General features: G+C 46.9%; 1 protein-coding gene across 14 annotated transcripts in view; it reads right to left on the bottom strand.

Moving 5' to 3' along the window:
- RALGPS1 (Ral GEF with PH domain and SH3 binding motif 1) overlaps window positions 1–21,705 on the bottom strand; it is a 314,360-nt gene that overhangs the window by 47,029 nt on the left and 245,626 nt on the right. For all 14 annotated transcript variants that reach the window (XM_053908291.1, XM_053908299.1, XM_053908296.1 and 11 more), the window contains 2 exons: window positions 6,734–6,871; window positions 4,147–4,240 (listed from right to left, as the gene is read on the bottom strand). In XM_053908291.1, coding sequence (XP_053764266.1) covers window positions 4,147–4,240; window positions 6,734–6,871 — 232 coding nt within the window. The remainder of the gene's footprint in view (window positions 1–4,146; window positions 4,241–6,733; window positions 6,872–21,705) is intronic.

Below are 21,705 nucleotides of genomic sequence, written 5' to 3'. Positions count from 1 at the left end.
CATCCAGGACTGCCCACCTGGGTGGCTCAGTCGGTTAGGCGTCCGACTTCAGCTCAGGTCATGATCACGCGGCTCATAAGCTCGAGTCCTGCGTCAGGCTCTGTGCTGACAGCTCAGGGCCTGGACTCTGCTTCCGATTCTGTGTCTCCCTCTCTCTCTGCCCCTCCCCCACTCATGTTCTGTCTCTCTCAAAAATAAATAAACATTTGAAACCTGAGGGCATGGGATACAGTCCCCTACAAGGTGGAGGAAACCTTAATGCGGGCCTTTTAATAGAGCCCGGTATCTAAAACACAACTGCGTGCTCCCTGTGCCTCCTTGGAGCCTGAGCCCTGTGTTCCCCCAGGCTACCGAAGAAGAGAAAGACTTTAAGAACCTTGACCTAACAGCACAGCAGGAGGAAAAGCCAGCCCATCTCACACACATGGGAGCAGGGTCAGATGTCACCTCCCTCCATCAGAGCCATGGAATACCCAGATGGAGCTTCTCAAAATGCGAGCAAGCAAAAAGAATTGGTGTGGCAAGGTAGCAAATGTCCTCTCACACAAAAAAGGAGAGAGAATAGAGTAGAGCACTGCCCAGATTGCTTGGCCCAGGAGGCAGCCCCGAGGAACACAAGGAAATTCCCCCAAGTGCTTTGAGCAGAACAGCTTATTCAGAACATGGGTTGAATAAAGCAAGACCTGAAAAATGAGATGGCACAAAGGAGTTAGATGAAAAGGGAGCCTGGGGTCCTAGGGGACCAATCAAGGACCAAATGAATAGATCATCTGGGTGTCTGTCAATGAAAAGACAGAGATTATTATAGCCACTAGAAAGAAGCTGGGGACATGGAAAGCAGACAGCACCCAACGTATGGATGCCCGGAGTCCTTGAAAGAGGAAAGCCAAGAAATGGCACAGAAGAAGTCAAAGATAACCCAAAGAATCACTCTGAATTGAAAAAAGAGCACGCCAGGTTCCAGGGAAATTTGGTACAGAACCCTCGGAGCCATTCCTGTTGTTGTGCTTTTGAACTTCAAGGAATCCTTTACCCACCAGGCAGATAAAACAAGTCACTTGCAAGAGGAAAAGGATCAGACTGGCTCAGACTTCTCTACAGAAGAAGGGTCCGCGAGTCCTGGGGGAGAGACGCAAAGGCGTGCGGCCCAGCAAGGGGAGGCCTGGTCACCTGCGGATGTTTTCACGGGGGGAAATCAGAGCATGTGGGACTTGCGAAAACCTGCTTCGTGATGAAATGCAGCTAAATAAGGGAGTCATTAAAACAAAGACTCCAGGAATGGGAAAACTGTGGAAGAACACAGGTGGTAAGAATTGAATCTGTTTAGAAACACTAACCAGTAGGAATTATGGTTCCTGAACATGATGTGTATGTTATAAACTTGGACTGTGTAGTAATAATAATACAACTAACAAAAAATTGGATGATGGTGAAGGGGAGGTGAAGGGGGGAGAGGACTGATGTTCTCATCTTTCCTAACCAGTCAACTGACCTTGTGCACGGCAGAGACCCAGTGAAAACAGAACTCACTGACTCAAGCGTCTTCATGTTTTTCCTGACCTCTCTTGTTAATTTTAGAAGACCCTTTTAGGAAATTATATCTCTTGTGCTGAAGAAATATTTATTTGAAGAGCAAGCAATTCCTTACATTTTATTTCAGTTTCTGGTTAAGTTAAAATACTTTCAATTAAAAATAGCAAGTGTAGCATGGTCCAATTTTAATAAATTCTATCATTCCATCCATCTGTCCATCCTCTCTATGTCTATCTGCACTTCCTGTGCATAAAAAAATGTCCAAAATTTTGTTCACTTAATGCTAAAGGTCATGTTTTCTAGGTAGTAGGAATTTGGGTAAATGTTCTTAAATAAAATGAAATAGATGAAGAGTCAAGAAAAACAAAGCACTGTTTGGGCCCCTTGGCACAGTGTCTCCAAAGCAGATGGGGACAAGGTGTTAGAAATGCTTGGTCGGGGTACCTGGGTGGCTCAGTCGGTTGAGCACCTGACTCTTGATTCTGGCTCAGGTCATAATCTCACAGTTTGTGAGTTTGAGCCCTGCATTGGGCTCCGTGTAGACAGCGCGGAGCCTGCCTGGGATTCTCTCTCGGCCTCTCCCCGTGTTCTCACACTCTCTCTCAAAATAAGTAAATAAAAAAAAAAATAAAATAAAATAAAATAAAATAAAATAAAATAAAATAAAATAAAATAAAATAAAATAAATAAAATACAACAAAATAAAGAAATGCTTTGTCATCAGGTAATAATGAAGCCACTGCGTCCTTTCGGATGGGGAGCAAGTTTGGGGCATGAGTTGGGCCATGGAGTGTGGGTTCCTCACGTAGAATCACAAGCCCTGCATGTCCTGTGTCACCCAGAGCCAGGGCCTCCCTGGGGAGGGACCCTCTCAGTGGTCTGGGCCCTGGGGGTGAGAGTGCAGGCTTCTTCCCTTGGCTTGCCCACTTGGACCACAACAAAGGGCCTTTGTAACATCCAGGCTGACTGTTGTTTAGCAGTAAGTGCTGGGGGTGTTCAATGTCCTTTAGAATGGAAGGAGTAATTACTCACAACCTACAGCTTGTCCAAGGATTATCTCATGGTCAGAAGTATTTATAGACCATTTTTCTCCTTAAAGGATATTAGTGTTAATGAAAAACTGCTGTCTCTTTAATTGTACTGCCGGCACATGAATGGAAAATATTAGCCCAGAACCTAAATGGGAATAATTTCACACTCCAGGGTACTCTTTTTAGGAACAGCAAATGCTTTGTAAGTAAAATGAGCTTAACTGGTGGCAAACATAATTTTAATGGTCATCTCTCGCCTTCATCTGTTGTTGTTAATGATTATGTGATAGATCAAAATTTCGTATTATACTCTGCTTTAGTAAAATATTATACCATAACAACTAAAGACATTATTATGTCTATGCTAATTATCAGAACCACCTAGGGAGCTTTGAGAAAATACAAATTTCCAGGCTCTACCACAAACATATGGTTGGTTATAAAGCTTTCCAGGTGACTCTGATTCACAGCCAGGGCTGAGAACGACTACTGTAGATGTGGCCAGATGTGGAGCTGTTTGAACAGCTGTCCCCAAGGCTCTAGTGAGCAAATCAGGAGTAACCTGGGAGTGTCCCTAGTGACCACGGTTCTCTACAGTTTTCAGTGATTTTGGTGAAGACCAAGTAACCAAACTGGCCAAATTTTCAGACATGAAACTGGAAGAGATTAAAACAAAAAACAAAAAACAAAAACGCATTGACTAACGGGATCCGAAGGAACACGGCATGCTAGAAGCAGCCAATAAGATGAGATTTGAAAGAATCCACTGGAAAGTTGACAATTCAGGGGAAATGATCAGTTACAAGATGGCTGAGCCTTGTCTTGATAGATCAGGTCGTACGAAAAGCACTGAGGCTCATAGTTGGCCTCAAGCTGAAAATGAGCCAAGAGGATGTCCAATCAATGTGGCAGACAGAGTTGATACGAAAAATCCTCCTTCTCCCTCTAAATACATAGACATGCTGGATAAGTTCTCAGGTGGCACAAATGAAGACAGAACTGAAAGCCAGAGTGGGGTGAGTGGAAGATGAGAGCAAAGGACCCACAGGGGTGTTCAGGGACCCGAGTCTACTCCAAAGGGCTGCACGGGAGGGAGACGGGGCCTCGGCCAGTCCCGGATGGCGAGAGTCCTGCAGAAAGCCGGGGCCACGGGGAGCTGCCTCATCCATGAGACAGGCTCTTGGAGGACTCTGTTTGCCAGCCAGCAAACAGAGTATGTATGGCTGGATGTATGGCTAGGATGCTGTCCTTCCAGCCAGCACTGTGAAGGGGGGAGTCACTCGCGAGAATCCGGAGCACAGGGCCTGCGCCATGGAGTCTAAGTTCCCATCACCCATGCGATGTGGGTAAGCCAGGCTGAGAAGTTCACAGAACACCTTCCTCAGAACATGGAGCCTGGGTGGCTGGGGCAGAGCTAAGTGGGAGGAGATGCTCAGACCGCACCGCTTCGGCCTCTGTGGGGCCAGAGGTCACACGACGTGCCTGTGCCTGAGTGTGCGGGCGTGGTGCTGCCGGAGTGAGGTAGCGACATCACCAGCCAATCGCTGGTCCCCAAGGGCCGGGCCAGGGGGCGAGCACTTACTTGTAGTTGTCGTCCTCCACAAACTTCTGGAGCTCTTCGATGTAGCGTACAGACTTCAGGTACTTCTGCACGTGGGGCAGGGTTGTGAGGTGATCTGCAAAACACGGATGCAACCCAGAGGCTTCAGTCTCTCCCCACTTCCAGGCCCCATATGAGAAGTGGGCCACATACCCTGAAATCACCACAGGTCCTTGGCTGGGGAGAGAAAGGCCTCCAGAACAGACCAGAGCCAGGTGTTTGTGCCCTAAAACAGGTTTCCGTGGGGTAACTGGGCAGGCCTCCCACCCCCTGCATGACAAGAATGCAAGATGAATGAACAAGGCCCATCCAGCCTGGTGTGGAGGTCCAACCCAGGTCCTAGCACAGCTTGAGAGTCTGGCCCACGGGCAGGAGCTGCTCCATCCAGGTAAGGAAGGGAGGGGTCTAGACGCCTGGGCACCTGCTGTGCTGGGCTAGGTACCAGGTGGTTTCCAGAAGTCATCTGCTTTAACTGTCACGTCTGCCTCACGGGGGGGAAATAACGTGCCTGTTGCACAGAGAAAGAAACTATGGCAACTGGCAAAGATCACATTACTGAGAAGTGGCAGAGCCAGGTTTCGACTCCGTCCCTGGAAGCCTTGGCCACGTCGCACAGCCTTGTTGCCAGAGTGACTGATGTCAGACGCTCCCCACAGAACTCCACGGTCACTATTCCAAGGGGGCCGAAAACTCTGTGGTCCTCTCCGCCATTCCTCACAGGGAGGGACGGGACAAGTTAACGGAAGAAGGGGAGGCACTAAAGGGGGCTGTGAAGAGGAGAAGAAAGGGGGTGGGGAAGGGCCCTGGCTCTCAGGGACGTGCGTCCAGGTGCTGTGAGGAGCCCCTGATGGCTTCGCCCCTCAACTGTGAGATTTGGAACAGATCCTCTTGTATCTCTAGAGCCTGTGTTCTTTTTTTAAAAAAAAAAATTTTTTTAACGTTTATTCATTTTTTGATAGAGAGAGAGAGACAGAGTGTGAGTGGGGGAGGGACAGAGAGAGAGGGAGGCACAGAATCCGAAGCAGGCTCCGGGCTCTGAGCCACCGGCACAGAGCCCGACGCGGGGCTCGAACTCACGGACCGTGACATCACGACCTGAGCCGAAGTCGGACACCCAGCCGACCGAGCCACTCAGGTGCCCCTGTAGAGCCTGTGTTCTTGTCCGAAAGTGGGGATGATGACACCTGCTTCCCAAAGCTGATGATAGAGAAGAGGCAGGTATGAAGGTGACGGTGGTATGAGGACTTATTGAACTCTACTCAAATGTTGGAATGCGATAAGGGCTCTGCATGCACGACGTCCCCACTGCTACTGATGGGAAAACCTCAGACTTAGGAGAAAGTGACTTTTCAGGAGGCAGAGCTGAGATATGAGCTTGAGTCTGACCCCAGAGCCGCGTGTGTCACTGCCCTGCAGCCCGGCAGGACGGTGAGGGCTGATGTACTTGCGAATGGAAAAGGGCCTGGGCGGGGGAGGACTGCACGGGGAGCCCCCAGGGCAGCTGATCTGGAAGTGCCTGTGGAGGGGGCCTTTGGCTTCAACAAGCCCACCCTGCAGAGCCCCACCCTGGCTTCCCCATGGCCTTCCCCAGTGGAGGCTGTCAGTTTTCTCATGCCCTGTGAACTGTAGGTGGGGTTGGTTTCCTTCCTGTCCCCCTTTGTTGCTTCCAGACTTTTTACTCCTCCACCCTCTTCTGAAAACCCTGCCCCACGGAGGCCCATTCCTGCAGGTCTACCACCCATCCCTCTCTTCCTTGCTGACCTCTCCCGGCTGGCACCCTGGTCGTTCCCGCCCTTTCCTGGAGGACTTGGGCACCTGGCTCACAACGTAGTTGCACACGGCGGAGTCCGCCATCATCTTGGGGGAAGGCGACACCTGCATGGATGCCCCACCCAGCGTTCTGACTTCTCAGTTCCTCAACCTCATCTTCGACAACCATCAATCACACTTTGGATCTGGTCATGTGGAGCAGAGCCTGGCTAGTTTTCACCAAGTCATTTCCCTTTTCCTTCCAAGCCCACAGCTAGATTACATTTCCTAGCCTCCCCAGCAGAAATGATGAGCATTATGTACAAATCTGGCCCATAAAATCTACTCTTGGATGATTCTCTCTCTTCCTGCATCTGCCAGGTGGATGTGGAGTCCACTGGAGGTCTCTAAGGCCAGGGGACATGGTGGAGCCACAACGTGGAGAAATCTGGGTCCCTGAATCCTCCTGGAGGAGACCTGCCCAGGGGCTGCCCACAAAGCTCTTCGTGGATGAATGACCTGGGAGCCAGAAAGACCTGGGCGCTGCCAACCCCCAGACGCATGATCTTAGACAAGCGACTGAACGATCTTCAGCCTCAGTCTCCTTGTCTGTAACACAGAGGTGGGAACATCTAGTTTTCATCATCTTTGAAGATCAAGCCTGTGGGTAAAGGGTCCTGCACATGGTGGGTGCTCAAGATATTAAAATGAAGAGCTTTGTGGGGACCACCTGGTTCCCAGAGCTTTCTCACTGATGAGGTGCCGAATCCAAATTTCAGTGATGTAAGATTTCACAATTCCAGCAACCAGGGGTACTAACCGTAGCTGCAGGAAACTTGTAAATCAGCGATTATTCGGAGAATGTTGTTCATCTGATTGGATCTTTGTTCGTTTTCCATGATGCTGCCTGAGGCAGGATATGCAGAATCAATGTAGATTAAATCCAGAAGATAGATCCCTAAAATTAAAGAAGATATATAGTAATGGTGGGCACTCGCCATGAATCAGAACAAAACAGCACAAAACAGCACCACTGTGCTAGAAGGTATAAGGGGTGGCTTATGGAAAATCGAGATATAATTCTGACTTCAATTCCAATCCCGACTGCTAATCTCTCACATAGATGGCTCAAATGTAATCAAATATCTGAGTGACAACCAAAATGAATACTGGCAAGATTTCAGCATTTCTAGTTCATACAGCCTCCAGCCACAAGGGTTTTCACCTGTAACCCAACTGGAAAATAAGATGGATACTTGTATATTTCACCAACCGATACATTTAATAGGTTCCAAGGTGTCATAACCAGGACAACGCCCATTTGGACTAAATGAATTTTAAAAAAAATTTTTAATGTTTTTATTTATTTTTGAGACAGAGAAAGAGCATGAGCAGGGAAGGGGCAAAGAGAGGGGGAGACACAGATCTGAAGCAGGCTCCAGGCTCTGAGCTCTCAGCACAGGGCCCGACGCAGGGCTTGAACCCACAGACCGCGAGACCATGAACTGAGCCGAAGTCGGACGCTCAACCAACTGAGCCACCCGGGGGGCCCTGAATTCGGTTTTTTATTTATTCACTTAGCTATGTGTCTATTTTTCTATGTACACACACACACACACACACACACACACACACACACGCTAAAATCATAAATTACCACAAAAGAAGAAATCAAAAAAGCAACAACAGTCCTTGGTACAAAGAACAAAGGCTAGACAGAGAATTCTACTGAGGGAGCTTAATAAGAAAATATTATGTGATACGAAAACATTGCTATGATAGGTCAGTGGTGAGCCTTAGCACAGCCTCCTGGCATCATCCCAGCTGGAATTTGGGACAAGCCACCTGGCCAGGGATGGGAGAGGAGAACTGGCTGTACAGCATGATCCACACTCCAGGCTCTCTGGGGTTGTGCATGGACAATGTTGGCATATCCTCCCCGCAGCCCTCCATGAGCACTACCACTACGTCTACACTACCGGTGGGCTGAGCAGGAGCAGCGATGTAAAACAGAATTCAAGGCAGGAAACACTGGAGAAGGCAAAGAGGAGTGACTGACCGATGTTAATGAAAAGTGCAGTTGATTGAGAAGATCTAATGACTACAAGTTTCTACACACAAAGCAACATTGCATCAAAATATGTAAAGCAAAAAACTGCCAGAAAGGAGGTGAATTCAACAGAGCCACAATTATAGAGAGAGCTTCGGCATGTCTCTCCCAGAATGTGTGTGTGTGTGTGTATGTGTGTGTGTGTGTGTGTGTGTGTGTGTGTGTGTGTGTGCATGTGCGTGTATGCACCTACAAGATATACACAGATACACAGATATATGTACATACCTGTGCATATATGAATACTGACTCTCAAAGTTAACAAGGTTATATAAATGAAAATATCAGTCTTTTCAAATACCCATGGGATACTTACAGAAGTTGGTTATATATTAGAATATAAAGAAATGCTCATTAAGTTCCAAAAAGTAAATTTAGGAATTAAACAATAAATATAGAAAAAATTCTAACTGATTAGAAAACACACACACACACACACACACACACACACACACACACACACACATTCTCTCTCTCTCTCTCTCTCTCTCTCTCATAAGCAACTCTTGGGTCAAAGGAAAAGCAGAAAATAGAAAACAAAAAAATCACTTGAAGATAATGTCAATAAGAGCACTGCGTATCAAAATCTGACCAAATCTGAGATCTGACCAAAGTGGTACTCAGAGGAAAATTTATAGCCTTAAAAGTTTACTATTAACTACTGAGACTTACTATAGATGTAGTTAACCAGGTATTTATTGTAAAAGTTGTGAGTATTTTGCATGGATGGACAATGTATAATGACTTATACATTCATTACCTTATTAATCCTTACAACAACCCATTTTACAGAGGAGGAAAAGGAAATGCAGAGGGGAAGCATAACTTGCTCCGGGCCACACAGCTGGTAAGTGATGGAGGTGGGGGTCGCACCCAAGCCCGCCTCCCCACAGCACAGGCTTCCTGCCACCACAGTGGACTGCTGGTGCTGGATACCATGAGTCATTCGTCTGCTTTAAAAATAGCTACGCATTGTTATGGGAAACCATTAAATCACAGAAACATATGCTAGCACTTCTAATAGGAGCCATTTCCACTTCCTTTCTTTCTAGTGGCACCATGTTCCCAAAATTTTAATAATTAGAAATAATTTCCCTTGTATGGAAGCTCCAAGCTTGGTACGTTGAAATCCACACATGTATTCTTTCTTTGGATCTTGTCTTTCCTCTCCCTTCTTAAAAATGTAATTCAGCTACCTCCCCAGGGATTCAGCAGTGGCAATCCTGAGAATCCCATTACTGCTTCAACCACAACACAAAGTACCCTCTGGTGCTGAGCATGACGCGGCGGGATAGGGGACCCGTGGCACCTTTGTTCCAGTTGCAGATTCTGGGCAGATCTGAACCCAGCCGACTGAGTGGCAGAATGAACACTTGGCCAGGAGCAGAGACACTGGGGAGCAGGAAAAGGGAGAAAACTGAGGCTTCTGGAGGCTCTGCTACAAGCTGGGAACTTATTTCCTTACTCACGTGACCCTGCCATCAACCCCTGAGGGTTGAGGAGAAAACTAAAGCTCGGAGAGATTAAGAAACCTGTCTGGGCCTCACAGCGGGTGCGTGGGATTGCAGCCCAGGTCTGTCTGGCTCCCGCCCCTGTGTTCCGACCCACTCACTGGCCCTCAGACACACATGGGGAATCGGCTCTTCTGAAATAACACCCTCAGCATGGAAGGCTTGCTTTGTGTCATCCTGTGAGGACTGCTTCTCAGGTCCCTGGGTGTGCAAACAGAGGCCAGGAGAAGCTCTCCTTCGAAGGAGTGGCACCCCATTTCTACCCCCCAGCTCCCGCTTGCACCCTGGGGACACGGGGAGCTCACTACTTCATCAGAGATCATTTCACTGTGCAGACTCCAATGCTACCCCCTGTCTACCCCCCAGGACGTGGGAGTACGGGCCGATGCCGTGACACGCTGAGGACTGGGGGATGCGCGGAGCGGGGTGTCTCCCCCCAAAGGCCTGTCCCCAGCGACCAGGGCAGACCCTGAGCCCCGGCTATGCCTGGACAGAAACTCCATCTCAACAAGCCTTTTGGTTCCCAAGACAAAAGCTACTCCAAAGGCAGCAAATCTTTTACAGTTAATACTGTGCAAATCCAGAGAAATCTTTTCAGCATTGTTATTAGCCCCTAGCTGGAAATATTTAAAAGCCTAAATCATAATGAAATCATAGGCACAGCCACCTCCCACTTGTACTATGCCAGTGCTGTGCTAAGCCCCACATACAGTTAGCACTCACCACAACTGCAATATGATACTTATTTGTATCGTTCATGTATTTAATGTCTGATTCTCCCCATCAGACTTAAAACTCATCAGAGCCAGGAAGTGGGTCTCGCTCCAGAGCTCAATCCCCAGCAGCTGGAACAGAGCACACAGGGGCTGCGTGGTAAACATTAGTTGAATGAAGGAATGCATGAATGAAGGCATATTTTATGTAAGCCGCACAATCACATCATGAAATACATTATGCCCTCATTTTACAGCTGAGGGAAGAGACACCGAGAGTCAAGTGATAACAATAATAAAATAAATGTCATGAATGTATTTAAAAGTTGGCATTTATTTTTTTTAATTACTTTTTTTCATTTGAAAAGTTTCAGGTGTAAAACACAGTGACTTGACAAGTTTATACACTGTGCTGTGTTCACAAGCATGAGCCGCCATCTGTTACCACACGATGCTACTACAATACCATCAACTACAATCATGCTGTGTCTTCCGTCCCCGTGACTTACTCATTCCACAACTGGACGCCTGTATCTCCCACCCACCTTCACCCTAGAATGTACTAAAATTAATTTAATGTTTAAATAAACAATAATAATAAAACTGAGCACTTACTATGTGCCGGGTCCTAAACTAAGAGCTTATGTTGCCCATATTATGCGTTCGTGACAATAACACAGCTGTCAGGGAGGTTTTAGCTTGATTTTTACAGAAGAAACCGAAGCTAAGAGAGTTGCGTGGCCTGTCTGAGGCCACCCAGCTGGGAAATGGCCGAGGCAGCATTCACACACACGTCTGTCCATCCAGGCTGCCATACTGTCAGGCCTTCCTTTACCCCAGACAGATCTCCTGGTGCCTGGCAGACGCCGAGGCAAGAAAGGGGCATAGCGGAGGTCCCCAGGCTATGTCTCTCCCTGCCCACTTTCCCCTGTGGGGTTAACACTCTCCAAGAGGGCTCACGACTGTATCGTGGCCACCTCTCCTGGCCACACCTTCCATCTCCTCCCCACTGGCACCCTGGCACTCATCGTGGCATATCTGTCCCAGGTCTCATCGTCACTGGGCCCACCCAGGCCTGGCGGCCCTGCCAGCTGTGCCACATGACAGGCAGCAGTGGCGTTAAGTGGGACAGTGTGGGGCTTGGAGCCAGGAGACTTGGAACCCTGGCTTTTCCACTTACCAGCTGGGTGGCCTTAGGCAAGCCTTTCACCTCCCGGGACCTCAGTTTCTTGACTGTGATTGGGGTAATGAAGGTGATCCTGAGAGGCCTCCTGGCCCGGGGCCTGGACCACTGAGGTGCCCAAGAAGCTGAGTTGACCCTGAGCCTGCCTCCATGGCCGGGCCCCACTTGGAAGAACGTCGGGACGCCCATGGGAGGGATGCACCCAGCTGGGTTTGCCATAACCGTGGATGGCGCCCAGATGCCGACCACGTGGTGGCCACCCACCTCAGACGGGCCAGTGCTGGGAGATTCCGTCTGGATTGGGACGGCACAGCTGGGATGTCTCAGCTCCCGTCCTATTTATTACAGAGTTCCTGCAGCAGATGATGCTGTGTTAATGGCCTTGTTAAGATGGACAGTAATTGGGCCAGCCACCGGCCCTGGCTGCCACAGGGTTGAGCAACGCCGGAGCCCAGGGCTAGACTGGGAGGTGCAGACGCGTTGCGGGAAACATCTGTAATAGTAACAGCCATGGTCTGCGACAGGAGAGGGTGGCCTTACCTGTACCATCTTGCTCTCACAGCAACCAGCACAGAACGTACTCTCACTCTCCCATTTTACACATTAGGAAATGGAAGCTCAGAGAGGTGAAGTGGCTTGTTTAAGATCACACAGCTCGCAAGTGAGGGGATCAGGATTTGAATTCAGTCTTGCCTAACTCAAAAAATTTGGAACAGAGAGCCATGCCGGGGGCTGGGGGCTGGGAGTCCCTGGCTGGCACAGGGGTGAGAGGGTCCCAGCCACCCGCGCTGTGGCCTGTCCCACTCCCAGAGGATGCTTCTGGCAGCTGCCATCTGCCCCATGGCTTGCCCACTTGCAGACTGGACCTCCTCGGAGATGGACAGCCACCCAGAACATCCTTCTGTTCTCCCTCCTTCCACGCCCCACACAGGGCCTGGTGACGCTCTGCGGCTGCGGATATGAGTGCCAACCAGACTGTCACAGTGGGGCAGAGAGCCCCAGGGCCAGTGGTGAGCAGCCCTCTGCTGGCTCTGCTGTGGACGCCCTCCACAGCTGGGCTGGTCCCAAGCCTGGGGGCGTGTGGCCAAACCTTCCTGCCCGTGAATGCAGGCCCCCCACCAGGGGTGTCCACAGGACGCCCCGGCCCTGAGCAGGGAGTGCCAGGCTGACAAAGGAAGTGCTCTCCTGAACAGACACTTTCTCTTAAGCTGAGAGACACCCATGGTCCGTGGCGCAGAGCCCGCTAGAAGCTGGGCGCCCTCAGCCTCCCAGGGCCAGAACCCGCGGCTGGCACCAGGGCTCTGCCGCAGCCCAGAAACTCACTGCTCTCTTGTTTCTCCCATCGCCACCCGCCTCACTGCCATCCCGAGGCGGGTTTTGGTTTTTCTCACACAGCTATCTATTTAATAAGGAAAATTCTGCTATGTTGAGGGGAAAAAAGAAAAAACCTCCACAGCATAAAAATATGCCACATTTCCATCGTACACTTTGCATTTTCTCTCTCCTTCTCCTTTAAGGTTTGAGATGAAAGACTTTTTTCCATGTTCTCCTGCTCTGCCTTGAAAAGATCACTTTCCAACTTCAGACATGAGGAACACTGGCACCCAGAACTATACTTGTGTGGTTTGATCACATACGCTGTCTTGATAAATTCCGAATGAAGTTACAAAGCAGCCCCTCATTAGGGTTTCTTTCTTTCTTTCTTTTTTTTTTTTAAGAGAGCACAAAGCAATTCCGTCTGCTGCAGAGGAGATGTCAGCAGGCAGATCACGCTCCCCATCAGATGCAGAAAACTACGGGTATTAATTAGTGCCCACTCATTAGTATCAATCATGCAAAACACGGACTTCAGAACAAATCCTCACTTAAAGAAGTTTCCTTATATGAAACGTGTTGGAAGCTCACCAACGTCGAGACAAATATTTCCTAGGTCTGCAGGAAGGGGGCGGGCCTGGGGAAGTCACACGTCAGGTGGTCAGAGACCATGTTTCTTGGATGAGCACATGGCCTTGTTTATTTCTTGGTGTTGAGGCTAATGCATCACAAAGGCACATGGGCAGTCTTGCAGCCCGCACAGAATCCTGGGGTCCTAGGGCAGCCAAATGTCCTCCCAGCTCCCTGAGGTGAAATGAGGAGAAAATCACAGATCCTCTCATGCCACAGGGATTACCTAGTAATCTACAGATGTAGTGGGATAACCTACTGTTTGCTCGTGTTCTCTAGGGAGCCATGGGACCGTATCGCACGTGCCAGTATTCTGATCAGCAGTAAGAAAGGGCGTGAGGAGAAGGTATTAATCTGGTTAGTATTATTTGGCTTGTTTTGTGCTGGACACGGTACAAACTAAACTACGTGTATTATCTCATCAAATCCTTCAAAAATTCTATTGGCGGCAGCAAAGAAACTGGCACCTGTGTCTGCCTAATATCCACTCCCAGTGCTTTTGGAAAAGGCCCTGAATTTTCCTCTGGGGGAAACTATACCTCCCATACTCATAATCCATGTGGTTTTGGTAACCCTGGAACGATCACATTCCCTCCCTGCCCCACGGGTAAAATTGTAAAAATGAACCATTTGGGTACGAAAAAATACTCCAAGTAATTCAGAGATGAAGGAAGAAATTAAAATTAAAATCACAAACTACCTACATAGAGGGTGTAGCCAAAGCTACCAAATTCTACTCAGAGAAAAATCTATAGCCACAAATGTGTACACTGATAATTAAGAGAGGTAAAAAAGAAATGAACTTAGTGTTTATTACAGAGGACTAGAAAAAGAACAAAACAAAGCAAAAGAAAGTGAGAGAAAGTAATAAAAATACAAAAGCAGAAATAACAAGTTAGAAAAAAGTAAGGCCTCTAGGGTAATAAATAAAACTCAAAGTTGGTTCTTTGAAAAAGTCAAAGTAGACAATTCTTGGTATGTATGATGAAAGGGAAAAAAAAAAGAAAGAAAACGCAGATGTATAATGTTAGGGATGAGAGAGAAAAAGTATGATTCCAAATATGGAGGGGATGTTAAAATAGCAGTATGTGTCATTTTTATGCCAACGTATTTGAAAATCTGGATGAAATGGGTGCTTACTAGGAAAATCTGCCTTCCCAAAATTGTTTTGAGAAGAGGCAAACACCTTCAATTGTCAGTGCAGAAAAACTATTAGTAATATTGAGAAAATACTAGAATTACAAAGCACAATATCCAAATGGCTTTATGGAACCCATCTATAAAACATTAAAAGAGGGGCACCTGAGTTCGGCTCAGGTTATGATCTCATGATTCATGAGTTCGAGCCCTGTGTCAGGCTTTGTGCTAACAGCTCAGACCCTGGAGCCTGTTTCGGATTCTGTGTCTCCCTTTCTTTCTGCCCCTCCCCTGCTCATGCTGACTCTCTCTCTCTCTCTCTCTCTCTCTCTCTCTCTCTAATAAATAAACATTTAACAAAATTGAAAAAAAATGAAAAGAAAGATTGATCTTATTTAAACTGTTGCAGAAAACAGAAGAAGTCAGAACTATTTGTAGTTCTTTTCATGACTCTAGCATAACGATTACGCCAAGACCTGAGAGAAATGGCATAAAAAAGAGACAAATCTCATTAATCAATAAAGATCCACAGATTGTAAATAAAACATTAGCAAATAAAATTCACCAGGATTTTAAAATAATATTAGCAAATCAAATTAGCAGTATATTAAGGAATAATACAGGAAATAGGCTTATTATAAGAGTGCAATGGTATTTCGTATCTTGGCAGATACTAAAAAGTCACTGATAGCTTTCATATCCATCCCTGGTGAAGTGCTGAGCTAGGAGCAGACTTCCTTAATGTGATAAAGAATGCATGTTAGAAAAATTAAAACAATGTTCTTGATGCGAATGAGTTAAGAATACCTACCATCCTGCTGTCGTTTAAATACTATCCCGGAGACACAATCCAATGACATAACACAAGACAAAGGAATGTGTCAGGGGCGCCTGGGTGGCTCAGTCGGTTCAGCGTCCGACTTCGGCTCAGGTCATGATCTTACGGTTTCTGGGTTCGAGCCCCGCATCAGGCTCTGTGCCGATGGCTCGGAGCCTGCAGCCTGCTTCAGATTCTGTGTCTCCCTCTCTCTCTCTGCCCCTCCCCGGCTCATGCTCTGTCTCTGTCTCTCAAAAATAAATAAATGTTAGAAAAAAATTTTTTTTTAAAGAAATGTGTTATAAATATTAAAGACACCTATAATATTGCCATTATTTGAAGGTGATATATAATTAGTTATCATATTAGTTATATAATTTGATAATCTAGGACACTAAACTAAAAACTCTTGGTGGTAAATAACAGAATTAAGTTCAAAGAAAATATACATAAGTCAATAGCATTCTTATATACTGGAAATCATCAGTCAGAATATGGAAAAAAAGAAAAAAAAAGAATGGCCATGTGCAGTAAAAACAGAACTATAAAACCCTGGGTGTAAACTTAAAAAGAAAGGTGTAAGATCTATATGAATAAAACATTTGATAGAAAAATTACATAGCACTTATTAAAATTAAATGTTCACATATCCTGGGCTTATTAATCTTTCTTTGAAAATCTACTTCACTGCAATAAAAGCACAATTCACACAAATATGAACTTGTCTCTCCAACTCTATTTTATTTGTCACAATGAGAATGTAACGCTTCGGTAATGAAGGTTAAAACTAACGAACTACATCTTAAGGATATGGAAGAAGACGCAAATAATGAAGACAGCTCTAATATGCTTCAATGGGAGGACTCAACATTGTGAGAATGTCATTTATTGCCTAATTAATACATTAACTTCTTCACATGATCCCAAAACTGATTCCAAAGTTCAGCTGGAAGAGGTGAGTACATGAAACTAGAACATTTTTGAAGAGAAGAATGAGTCTACGGCCATACCACCCTGAACGCGCCCGATCTCGTCTGATCTCGGAAGCTAAGCAGGGTCGGGCCTGGTTAGTACTCGGATGGGAGAAAAGAAGAATGAGAAGAGAGGCTTGTTATCAAACGTGCTATGAATCCACACTCATCATGCAGTAGAGCCCTCCTCCAGAATGAGACAAACCAAAGGTGGAGAGTAGGAAGCAACAGATGGACACAGACACAGAAATCGAGTGAAGGACACAGGTACATTTTTAGTCAATGGCGTCTGTCAATAAATGGCCTGGGGACAAATGATTATCCGTTTAGGAGAATACGCTGCTAGACGTCTACTTCTTTCCTTACAACAGAATAAATTCCAGTTGATTTAGGGATTGAAATCTAAATGGGAAGAAGAATAAACTAGAATAAACTGGAAGAGAATCTTTTTATAATCTTGGGGTATACAAAGACTTAAGTGTGACACAAAACTCAGGCCATGACAGGAAAGGATGACCCACTGGATTCCATCTGAACAGAAATACTTATGCATCATCAGAGAAAGTACCCAGAAGTGCTCAAAGGGGAAAGACAAACGTTCAAGTGGGAAAAATGTCTGCAGTGTATTAGACAATCACTAGTTCTGACATATAAAGACCTCCTATTATAAAGGGAAATAACATTATAATAATTTACTATATATTTTTTTAAACGTTCACTTATTATTAAGAGACAGAGAGAGAGCATGAGCAGGGGAGGGGCAGAGACACACACACACACACACACACACACACACACACACACAGAATCTGAAGCAGGCTCCAGGCTCCGAGCTGTCAGCACAGAGCCCGACGCGGGGCTCGAACTCACAAACCGTGAGATCATGACCTGAGCCGAAGTCGGGTGCTCAACCAACTGAGCCACCCAGGCGCCCCAAGGGAAATAACATTATAGAAGATGGTCAGTAAAGGCACCAAAGATGTCCAAGCCTCATTACTAATCAAGGAAGCGCAAATTAAAACAAGATTTCCTTTTTCTGGCTATTTATACCGGCAAAGGTCGAAAAGGTTGATAATACTTGGTGTTGACAAGAGTGTATGGAAACAGTCACTTATAAAAGGCTGACAATAGTATAAGGTGGCAGAAACTTTTAGAAGGAGGGTTTGGCAGTATCCATCAAAAACCTCAAAGATGTGTTTTCCAGGATCCAGCAATTCTGCTTCTAGAAACCTATTCTACAGCAATATTCTTACAAATGAGTAAAATAAACAGAGATTATTCATTACGCCATTGTTGTCGTTTATCATTGTGAAAAACCGCATGGTTCAGAGAAATGATTTTTTATACAAGCAGTGGAATTTGACACCGCTGATTAGAAGGATAAAACATATGTGTTTCCAAGAACTGAGATGGAAAGATACCCACAATGTGTTTTTAAGTGAAAACAATCAGGTATGATTTTGTATAGCTGTATTGATTCACACACGCAGGTGCATACACACAAAGAGGGGAAAGGATGGAGGGAGAGAGGATTATTGCCCAATCTGTTAAAGGTGGCAATCTTTAGGGATGGAATTTTAGGGTTATTTCCTACTTTATAGAATTTTATATTTTTGAAGACTTTAGCTATGAATACGCACTACTTTTAGAAATATAAAAGAGCAAGGTCAAGGGACGTCTGGGTGGATCAGTTGGTTGAGCATCTGACTCTTGATTTCAGCTCAGATCATGGTCTTTTGTTCATGAGTTTGAGCCCTGCATCTGGCTCTACTGACAGTGTGGAGCCTGCTTGGGATTCTCTTTCTCTCCCTCTTTCTCCCCTCCCCTGCTCATGTTCTTTCTCTCTAAATAAATAAATAAACTTAAAATAAAAAGAAATATAAAAGAGAGCAAGGTCTATCTTCCTTCTTTCTTTTCAACTATTAGAGAAACAAACACTTTCGGGGCAGGGAGGATGGAGATAGTATTTTACACAAGATTTCCCCAGCATTCTTAGCTCCTGGCAAAGACTTGGTCTTTAGGTTTTGATTTAAAGGCCACCAACCTTTACAGACTGCCTCTGATCTTGTCTCCAGGCCACCATTAACACTTCCTCACCTCCTGACTCCTCTCTCTGCTTTTGGTCTCCACCTCTGATCCATTCTGCATCCAGTGATCTTTCTAAAACCTAATCAGACCATGCCTTTCCCCAACTTAAAATTCACCCAATGACTTTCCATCCCCACTGGGCAAGTGTTTGTGGTTTTGTGGGTTCTGCGCCCTGCCTGCACCTCCGGTCTCTTCTCCTGCTCTCTCCTCATGTGATGCTCCAGCCGAGTGGGCTTCCTGTGGTTCCCTGGATCGGCAGAGGCATGTCGTCCCCTGGCCCACTCAGCCTTCTCCTCCGGCTGTTAGCTGACTCCTTGAAGCGCACTGTCCTCCCCTCGATTACAGTATATATCACACATTCTGTGACAAGGACCTTGTCTTATCCAGCTCTGCAATCTCAAGGGGCCAGAGTGGGTGGCTAGCCTAGCACAGAGTGGGTGGCTCAGAAGATGTTTGGGGACGACCGGACGGGATGTTGGTCTTTACCTGTACATACCTGACTCTCTGGTCTGGCACTGAAAGTCCACTGCTCAGTGGAAGGGCGTGGCCTCGGCTGCAGGGCACCCCACTCCACGGCCACCCCGTTAGGGTCAACCCTGTGTTCTGGCACCTCCAAGCTCAACACCCACATTTCTCTGAGTGCTACAATGGGCTTCCAGAGTAGCTGACGTCACCAAAAGGAAACGTAAGATGATTCCCCCAGTGAAAGCCTCAGAAACCTGCCTCATATTGGGTAGAATCGAGGCTACCCACGTGCCAAGGAAAACACTCTCGAGCTTGTCTTTCCAACGCTGGCTCAGAGATTTGCTACTGTGCACAGAAAGGCTTCCTGGACGTCCGAGGCCACCAGGATCTCAGCCAGAGAGTGAGCTCACACAGACGGCTGCTTCATCCACCAAAGTATTTTCCACTTCCTCTAATGTGCTCACGTATCTGTGACCACACTTCACCTAGTCTTTAAGTGTAACAGAAAATAACTAGGCAAAGGTAAAACTGTCAGATTTATTCATTACTCAATGGAAACTGTGTAACAAAACACGACATTCTAAACCTCAATCACCAATCTCTGCATTCTCTGGAAAACAAGCAACAGATTTTTCAGAGGGTTAGCTAGATCCAAACCAATTTTCACTTTCATAAAGCAAATTCTTTTCTGATTTTGCTTAAATGAAATACTGAAAGACTCCCTGGGCCCCTCTGGAAGAAAAAAGGTATCTGACTACTCATTTATGTGTGGTTTTCAAGCTCAGGTGTTTTCATCACTTTTTTGCTAGAGATAAGACCATGTGAGTCCCCATACGACTGTGCTAGAAAACCCACTTTCAGGGAGCAAGGGCTTCTCCTGCTCCACAGTGGGGGCCTTCTCCCTGGTCACGCTGCATAACTGAGGTGCCCGGCCCAGCCAGATCCCACCATCCTGGCACCAGCCCGGCCTTTTCCAGCCCTACTCAGGGGTCTGGGTCTGCAGGTTGGGTCGCACCAAGCCGAAGTCAACGCCACCGGGGCAAGAGAAAATTGGCCCCACCAGCAGGGGGCACTAGAAGTGCTCAGGCCAGTGCTGGCCCTGGCCTGAGATTGTGTGTTTCGGGTGGGAAGGGAGGGGAGACACTGGGGTCCTGCTCCAGACTGGCCCACCCACACTCACTCTCCTTGTGCTGTCTCTTCCCTGCCCACCAGACCCCATTCCCTTAGGAAATGGCTCAAGAAACCTGGTCCCCTTAACTCTGGGCTCCTGGTCACCTTCTTGAGACCCTGACTTCTGCTCTGGTTGGTTCTCCCCACCTCACTCAGTCCTGGCCTCCCCTCTTCTTCACAGCTCACTGCTGTTCCCGCAGGCTTTTGGCCAATGCTACTCTATTAGGCCACTCCTGGCTATGCCATCAGAGGATGCTTTGCAGGGAAGAGAGAGGCCCAGGGAAAGGGAGGCATGTCTGCTGACCAATCAGAAGCAGTGGGGGGCAGGAAGGTGGTAGGTCACTATGGGGAGAGGAAGCTCCAACAGCACAGGGTGGTATGCTTAGGGGCCAGCCCACTCAGTGATGTCCACCTCCTCGTGAAAGGGCATTAGTGCTCCAAATATTTGCTGAGTGGCTCCCCCATTCTAGACACAGGGGTATAGAAGAGAACCAGACAGGCGTGGTCCCTGACCCCATGAAGTATACAGGCCAGCAGAGGCATTCAACAGAGGCATTAATTACACAGATAATTAAGGATGTGGAACTGCTTAAAAAATAATACTTAGTATAGATTTACTTTGGGGAATTATCCTCAGATGCCAATGAGAAGTCCCAGAGGAAATCGTGGTATAAGTAAGACAGAAATGGGTTGATCATGTCTTTAATACTCACGGAATTCGCTCTAACTTCCCCAGCCTCGGCCACTCTCCTCAACTCCAGAGATGTTAAGTAACCTGTCCTAGGTCACTGAGCACATAGATGGCAGAGGTGGGATCTGAGCCCAGGTCACTGGGCTCTAGTGCCCACACCCTTCCTGATATGTTATATGTATGGCATACTTAGAGCTCAATGCATACACCAGACAAGTGATATTAAAACTTGAGACACTGGTGTTCAAATCCTGATGTTGCCACTGATTTGTCCATTGTGATCCTGGGTGAGTTCCTCAACTGCTTTCTTCCCCTGGGAAATGGAGACAGTACCTATAACCTTCTCACAGAGCTGTGGTGAACTCTAAAGGAATTAATGCACATGAAACGGGGCCAGCACAGCAGCTGAAGTTACTTGCAAAAAATCCCAACAACTGGAAGAGTGGATGGGGGAAAACAAACCTGTTTCTGGAAACTTCTAGAAGAAACTAGACAGCCTCTCCCAGAGACTCCCCTGCTTAACACCAACATTTTTGTGAATAGAGAAAAAGATGGGGGTGCCTGGGCTGGCTCAGTCGGTGGAACGTGAGACTCTTGATCTCGGGGTTGTGAGTTTGAACCTCACGTGGGGTGTAGAGATTACTTAAAAATAAAGCCTTCGGAAAAAAAAAAAAAATGAAAACCACCTCACCACGACTGATAGACAGCCTTATTGCTAGGACCCAGGAAGATGCTAAATATACTCTAGGAAGATGAAGAGGATAGAAATTGAGCAATGTAGACCATGTCAACTTGTACCTCTCAGGACCTACCCCCAGACTCACAGACCCAGGGATCTAAAAACTAGAGAACTCAGGTCAATGACTAAGACGCTGCCCAGGAGGAGCTGATCTGGGGGCTCTGGAATGCACCGGCGGCCTCCTTCCCCTCCATGTACTCACCTCCATTTACAGATCGCTGGAGTGTGTTCAGAAGGAACCCCAAATGCCCTG

The sequence above is a fragment of the Panthera pardus genome, unplaced genomic scaffold (assembly GCF_024362965.1).
Source record: "Panthera pardus isolate Hobbes unplaced genomic scaffold, ASM2436296v1 HiC_scaffold_20, whole genome shotgun sequence".
NCBI lineage: Eukaryota > Metazoa > Chordata > Mammalia > Carnivora > Felidae > Panthera > Panthera pardus.
This window is presented reverse-complemented; position numbering and strand designations above follow the sequence as displayed.